The sequence below is a fragment of the Zingiber officinale genome, chromosome 1B (assembly GCF_018446385.1).
Source record: "Zingiber officinale cultivar Zhangliang chromosome 1B, Zo_v1.1, whole genome shotgun sequence".
In the NCBI taxonomy this organism is placed as follows: Eukaryota; Viridiplantae; Streptophyta; class Magnoliopsida; order Zingiberales; family Zingiberaceae; genus Zingiber; species Zingiber officinale.
The window spans coordinates 117,508,837-117,517,105 of NC_055986.1; the positions used below are offsets into that span (position 1 = coordinate 117,508,837).

General features: G+C 36.5%; 1 protein-coding gene across 1 annotated transcript; it reads left to right on the forward strand.

Moving 5' to 3' along the window:
- The first annotated feature begins 878 nt into the window (after positions 1-878).
- Positions 879-5,968, forward strand: LOC121975095 (BTB/POZ domain-containing protein At1g63850-like). Its single transcript, XM_042526497.1, has 2 exons — positions 879-2,033; positions 5,478-5,968. The coding sequence occupies exons 1-2, from the start codon at positions 927-929 to the stop codon at positions 5,793-5,795; spliced, it is 1,425 nt and encodes a 474-aa protein (XP_042382431.1). The 5' UTR covers positions 879-926; the 3' UTR covers positions 5,796-5,968.
- Positions 5,969-8,269: the final 2,301 nt, after the last annotated feature.

Genomic DNA, 8,269 nt, shown 5'->3' on the forward strand with positions numbered 1-8,269 from the left:
AAAAAAAATGATAATCCCAGTTAGTCTCATTGACTATCTCTGGGGGTGACCGGTCCGGTCCCACGAAAGTTTCCCACCGGCCACCACGGTAAATCGGGAAGCGCACGCGGTGGCTAACCCAGAAGCCCATCATCCTTTGATTACGCCCCCCATTTGGAGGAAAAATTCCTACAAATATGTCGGGGTTCGAACCGCGGATACCTGGGAGACAACCTAGATGTCCACCATGACCCCCGGGACAAAAGATTTATAAATAGTCTAGGGCTAGAATTAAACCCAAGATCTTTTAATTAAGATTAGTTGAAGTTGTCATTAGGATGATGCATAATAAAGCATCACAAACTAAAATTAATTAAAAATTTTAGTATGGCTAAAGATAAAAAAAAAAAAAAAAAAAAATAATAAAGAAATAAAAAATGATGATTATCATAAAATTAAATTCTAAATTAATCATGTCATTATTATTAATTACTGTCACCTTGCACTTGGTTGAGCAGACGGTCTATTCTTCTCCCTCGGCTAAAATGAGATCCGGATAAAAATGTCCGATTAAATAATGTCCGGATCCGCCGACCACAGTAGAATTTGGTGGACGGTGGACCCAACCTTATCCGCCAACTCAGTCCACACGTGTCCCTTTCCGGCGGCTGCAAATCTTCCATCCCGGCGAAGCAACGAGTGATCGATAGAAACACCTTTACGATTCGTGCTTTGAAACTTGGCATAAATCTGATAGATGTGAAACGGCTACAAGTCCTTGCACGAATCTTCAAGCTTGAGACGGATTAATCGCGATGTTTTTTATGAGGGAATAATATAAGCTACATCGTGTCCAGAGTACAACATAATTGGTCGTCTCTACTTTTTCTGTGTTTTTTCCGTTCTCGCTTCCGTCGCCTTTGCCGTTATGCGTGTCCAACATAGCGATGTCACTGCGGAAACGCCAACGCCTCGGGTTTCCCGGCCGCTTAATCCCCGCCGACGGAACCCTAACGGAGATCGGCTTTGACGACCCCGCCACTGCCGATGTCATTCTTCGCCTCGAGCTCGATGACTCCCACCTTAACGACCTCGATCTCAACCCCGTCCCGCTAGACCTTCACCTCCGCTCCGCCGCTCTACGCCGCTCCCGTTACTTCGATGCGCTCCTCTCCGAGCGATGGAATCACTCCTCCGTCAGTGGGAAGGGGATTCGCCATCGCCTCAACCTTAAGGTCCTCCCCTCCGCGGGAGGCCACCGCTCCCGCAATCCCTTCGACGCTCACGTCGCAGTCATTCGGCTTCTCCACAGCCTCGACTTCTCCGGTGAGATCGGATCCGTCTCCGATGCTCTGGATATGCTTCCTGTGGCAATGGAGCTTCTCTTCGATGATTGCGTTCGAGCTTGCGTACGATTCCTTGAGGCAGTGCCGTGGACCGAGGAGGAAGAGGAGGGAGTACTCAATTTGATGCCTTTGCTTCGACGGGAGGAGTGTGAAAACCTCCTAGCAAGAATTTTGCCCATTGTCTCAGAGGAGGCGGATGGGAATTGCACATCGGAAGAAATGCTCCGTAGATTGATAGATTCTGCTATTCGCAGCCATCCAAATGTGACTACTGTCAATGTGAAAGCCTTTGTCGCAAAGCTACTTCGTGATTACTCCTCCCGGGATTGTGTAAGGAGAGCTCTTGATCAAGCCTTCTTGACGAGCATGGAGATGACGAAGGACCACTTGGGGAAGTATGCAAGCCCGGATTTTAGACTTTCATGGGGGAATGACGAAAGAGAGGCAATGCAGAGGTTGGATCTTCACTCATCCATGATGAACGCAAAGCACCTGCACTGGCTGGTTGAGAGGATGGTTGAGTTGAGGGTGGCCGACACAGCAGTGTCCAGATGGAGTGAGCAGGCTTCCTTGACGGCAGACTTGCAGAAGACTTTTAGGGACGATGCATGGAAGAATATAGCTCCTGGGCTGCCATCGCTGATCATAAGGTCCACATTCAGGCTGGCTAATGCGGTTGCTTCTGGCAATACATTGGCTCCTCGACAGGTTTGAAGTTGGATCTTAATGCATTTAACCTCTTTGTTGTTTGAGGGATATTTCAACGAACTGCGTATAACTATAGCTTCTTACCTAATGTGGTCCAGATAGGGATGGCCAAGTTATAATAGCGTTGATAATAGTTCAATTGCAAATAATTGAAATAGGAAAACCTCAATAATATGATGCAAAGTTTAACCTTAATATATAGATAAACATATGATAGGAAATGAATCAGATGGGATAAAGTTAATATACATTAGTTCTGTGTGTATCATGTAATCTTTGAGAATATTCAATTTAGATCTTATAGAATGAGCTTTGAATTTAGTAGACATATTAAAAAAAGATATTTAATTCCTGCAAACAAGCTACAATATTATATCATAATACGACTCATGGAATGTAAGTATCTAACATGTGTAGCATAAAATATGAGTTTCTTGTACAAGTGTTACTAATAGTAGATGAATATTGATGAGTATTAACTTTAGTTTTTAAGCATTTTTCTATTTTATTTCTTTCCTGAAAGAAATTGTGCTAAAAGGGAATATAACTAATAACAGAATGTGTTCAGGACAAGGATAACAATTTTTGAGTTGTATTGGCTGTTTTAGTTGCAAATAATTGAAATAGAAAAGGTTAACTAGTTGTGGGAATAGCCATCACCAGTAGTGAACCACATTGGAATATAGGCAACTGGTTGTTCATATGGATATTTATATTATTAATGAAATATGGGATACATATTGAATCTAGTAGAGGGCTCCAGTTAACATTGCTTCATAAGTGTCCACTTTATGTGGAGGTACTTTTCTTGGAAATTGATGCCTCACATATCATGTAACTGTAATAGATTTCCTCATGCTCATGTATGGTGAATGGCTCTCCTAGAAGCAGAATATTTTAGTCAAATTACTAGTTTTATGCAACACGTTTAGGGAGGTGAGGAAACTTGGAATTGGATAGTTTTGAGTTCTTAATGTTTTCCTGTTTTTGGCATTTAATAAATAGAAGGGCCTCAAGGCATATAAAAAGAAGTTGGCACTAAATGACAATATGTGAAATTCACAGAACTAATGAAACTGTTAAAGATTTTGCTTTCACACTTTGGATACATATCATTCTTTTCTCTCAGGTATCCAAGCTATTCATCTTTGGATCATCCTTTTCACTTGTTAATCATTTTTGGACATATTCAACCTATTTTAACATGCTTTCTTCAGTTTTAGCATTTCTTTGAGCTAAAAATAATTGTTTCTTTATAGTTTTTTTTTTTATCTTGTTTTTTCTATTTGACCCTATACACTCAGCTTAGCATTCTAATCTCTGATACAGTTTTTTTTTTTTAAATTTCCTAACAGTCCAACATTTTGATTCATACCACAATTTTATACTTTTATAGTCTAAAAGGGAACACAATAATCAAACAGAACTCCAGGAGCTCTCTTTTTTAACCATCCATGCTTAACTGAAATCTAATTTTACTTATGGGTTGAGAATCTAACTCCAAAAATTGATTGCTACTTCACAATGAGTTATTTGCTAGAGTTGTATCTGACAATATAGATTTTTTTTTTTTAATATCTAGACATTGGAACTTCTCTGTTGGCTCCACTGTACTGTTCTTTGTTTCAACTATAATAGCTCAAAGGAAGGAGAACATAACAAGAATATGAATTGTTAGACTATTATTTACACTTTTTGGTTTTATTAAATATTTTGCACATTTTTCGAGCTGATTGTGTAAAAAAGATGATCATGAACAGGATCTAGAATAGTGTGCTAGGTGTACTTAGACTGTACCTATGGTTATTGTACCAGATATGGTCGTGGGCAATGATGTTATTCGTTCTGTTCATGTTCTTTTAGGGTGTAATTTCTTTTCATTTAGGCTACGTTTTTGTAGGAGGTAATCCGCCTTGTAATGTAATCAAGATTACATTACAATATTGATTGCTTTATTTGGTACAGTTTTAAAGCTATAATGTAAGATAATGTAATGTAATGTAATATGGATTACAAGGCCAACACCATGTAGTCTGATTACATTACAAGGTTGCGATTTAACTAAAATTTAAATGTCAAATATACCCCTAGTCCATTTTCGGCATCAACCGGTCACTGACGTCACTTCCGCCATTGCAAGGGCGCCGTCGGCCACCGCCATAGGCCACCGGCCACCGTCGTAGGCCGCTGGCCGCCACAGGCCACCGATGTTGTTGGATATTTTGTCATTTTATAATAATACAAATTACTTTCCTTATAAAAAATATTGGATACCAAACAAAAGAATGTAATCATCCTTGTAATCAAAGATTACATACATCACATTATCAAACGTAATGTAATCAAGATTACATTACATTATATTACAAAGTTTATTACATTACAAGCTTGATTACATTACTCCTAATCAAACCTAGCCTTAGTGCCTAGGTATTTGCTTGTAACAAAGCATATTCGTTATTTTATTCTCTTTTGAAGTGGGCCTTTTATATTAATTATGTCTTTTGTTTTGTTGGTATATTTCAATCTCAGAGCAAGAGAGAGAGAGAGAGCAGTGTAACCATCTTATAGTAAAATTAAGGAATTTGTTGACTGTATTTTATCCTAGTAACATGCTAGAATTCACGATTACCCATTTCTTGTGCAAATTAATGACACGTTGCTCCTGACATGGTGTAATATAGCTTGCCAAATAATGGAAAAGATGGACTCGGAGCTTTACATAATTTTATGGTTCGAAGGCCTATCCATACAATCAAATAGATTGGTCCTTTGTTAAGGTCAACTGAGCATATACCTAGGTTCTTCAAACTCTAATTGTGAAGTATGGGATTTGTCAGAGATAGCAAGGAGAACTGGGTAGAGAAGCAGAATATCAGATCAGGGCATCACATCCTGAATCAGTCATTCTGGTCAAAACAGACGCAACAAAAAATGAATCCTAGGACAAGGTGCAGTCCACCATTCAGAGTTTGGTAGGGTTGCCTAGTTCTGATTGTGGATTCTTTATTTTTCCGACATCTGGTTGAAGTGTGCTTGTTTCTCGTACTGAAGCCCAAAGCTCAAGTGGTAATTTAGTAAGTCAGAAACCACTTAGTACAGTTTAAATTTGCTGTTCTGTTGAGGAACCAGCATAAGAAAAGAGTTGTGTGTGAATTGCACATCTGAGGTAACTTACAACAGTTTAGATCTACCCGATTGAATTTCTACAGCAAATATTCCTATTTCATTTTAATTTTTTTGTGTCGTTTAATTTGACATCTTACTTGTATTATGTTGATTATTCCAACAATTTTATTTATTTAGCACATGCATATGAGTGCAATGTTGATGCAAGAAAATATAAATCATTCCAAATAAAATCAGCGAGATGCATATTTTGTCAGTTTGACCCTAAGAATCTGTTGATTCAAAGCTCTTAAGGTTAGTATCTATTTTTCTCAGGTGAGGATGAATCTTGTCAGATGTTGGCTCCCGGTACTGAATGTCTGCCGGAATATTGTTTTCACGATGCCGACATGTCAAAAATCAATCATCCAGGACCTTGAAGAAGCATTTCTAAGTATAATATCTACTCTTCCGTTGTCAGATTCTCAAGATTTGCTGCAGCAGTGCTTAAGCTTTTCCACCCGGAACATCGAAGATTGCCCACACCTGATTTCAGCATTCAAGACTTGGTTTCGAAGAGCTAACAGGCCGGCTACCAAGGATGATGTGTTTGTTCAGAACCAAGATTCCTGGTTGGCAGAAAATGAACTGTAAATGATAATGCGTTACAAGGTTTGGTTATTATGTATCCTTCAACTACCTCTTTGTCCCAAGTTTCTGTACTTGTATATGACCCTTCCTTAGGAGACAAAAGACTTGTAAATACTTCTCCTGTAACAGACTGCGTGTCTTTGGCAATAAATGACTTGGAAGTTAGAACTTGAAAATCGGTGAAAACTAAATTGATTTTTCGAGTCAGATCTTTAATTAAGTTTCACCGACCCGTTTCAATAATTCTTGCGGCTCGTGACAGAAAATAAGTCTCAGCACTTCTTGGACCTTAGGTAGAAAATAAATTTAAGACCTTTCTTTTAAAAAAATAAATATTAAAAATATTATTAGAAATATTTAATTTTATTAGTAAAATTAAAAAAAAAAAAAAAAAAAAAAAAAAGAAAGAAAGATAGTTTCATATATTACAAATTTATGCTATTGAAAGCATTGACCATCTAGAACATAACTTTATATTTATCGAATCTCACTGAAATTTATACTTTATAGTGTATCAAATCTCATTAAAATTTAAAAAATAAAAATTATTTTATGTTAAACTTTTGAATATAATTTTATTAAAAAATAATATGATTATCAAATAAATATTTTTAATTAAATAAATAAAGTTAAATTTCATCAATACCTTATTAAAAATACTAACTAATTTGGCAACAAATAATAAATTATTATAATATTATCAATTTTAACTTTGATATATTATCAATTCAAATTTATTTATCTAAAAATATTTAGATACTAAATATATAAATTATTAAAAAATGCATAATAACTTGTGGAGGAGACAAAGTAATAAGAGTATAAAAATGAAAATGCAAAATGAAGGAGGAGAAGAAAGTGAGAGAAAAAGAATAAAATTTAGAGAGAAGCAGTATAATATTAAATATTCTTTTAAATTTCAAAAGTATTTTTATATAAAAAAATATCAATTAAGTATTACCAATAATATTTTTAAGTTATTAATTAAATTTAATTTCAGTTAGTAAATTAAATTTTTATCAATTAAAAATTATGAATCAAATTTTAATAATAAAAAAAATACCAATCATATCTAATATTAACAGTAAAAAAATTAAAATTATTAATTAAATTTAACTTTGATAAGAAAAAAAATAAAAACTATTAAATTTAAGTTTAATTTATAAAATATTAAAAATTATTAGTCAAATTTAAAAAATAATTTTTTAATAATATTTAATTTGGCTGATGAGCCAATATAATGGGGCATGGGGGCGGATCTTCTGGTCCCGATTTTCCTGGTCCGCCTCTGGTCCGCACTGGTGATATAAAATCACCCGCACGTGTAAAACATGTGCCACGCTCCAACTCGGAAAAGCCAAACGCCCTGCCCTAGCCTCGCGATTTCCTTCTCCTCGCGATTTCTTCTCCAGCGCCGCCTCCTCCCAACGTCGCCTCCTCCGCAGCCAAACCCTACGTCGCCTGCGGCCTCCCTCCGAAGCCGTGTCCCTCCCGCGACCTCCCTCCAGCACTGAAGCCCTAGCCCCGTCGCCTCCCTCCAGTGTCGGAGCCCTAGCCCCGTCGCCAGTTGCCATGATTTGTGCTGCAAAATATGCTTTGTAAAATCTGCCTGATATTTACAAAGGGAGATCTCAAGGAAGTCAGTGAAGAGGTTGCCAAGTACAAGGTATCAACGAAACCTTTTAGCCGGTGTGATGCACTATCGTTTGCACTCCAAACCTTATTTCTAGTTTGGTGGGGAAAGTTCTTTTATTCATGTGTGCGCTAATAATTTCTTTAATACCGAAATTTCTCATTTACATGCTATCATCCTTATACTCAACTGATGATGCGGTGGGTTGAAATAAATTGTTTAATCTATTATATTGTTTGATGCTCTTTAGTTGGTCTTGTTATCTCGCTAACTTCAATATACAATGAACTTGCCACAGCGTTTCAAATTAATGTCATGGTAGTTTATCTTGTGAGAGCATTGGTTGATTCTCTCCATCCTTACTGATTTTTTTTTTTTTTCATAAAATGAATACTTTGACAATTGCCTCAGGCCAGAATAAAATGTATTAGTATTTATAGATGCTTCTAATTTTGTATATCTATCTGTACAGCTGGGAGCTCCTGCTCGTGTTGGACTTGTAGCACCAATTGATGTTATTGTTGGCCTGATATTTACAAAGGGAGATCTCAAGGAAGTCAGTGAAGAGGTTGCCAAGTACAAGGTATCAACGAATTATCAACTAATTTAATACTGGATGGGTTTAATCAGTGTGCTCTGGATGAGTTTAATGCTTTACTTGATGGGCTTTATAAGTTTAATGCTTTACTGGATGAGTTTATATTGCTTTACGGGATGAGTTTATAATGCTTTACAGGATGAGTTTATAATGCTTTCTTTGATGAGTTTAATGCTTTACTGGATGAGTTTATAATGCTTTACTATTATAATCCTTTTGACTTGTTTTTGACTTGATAATGTTTTA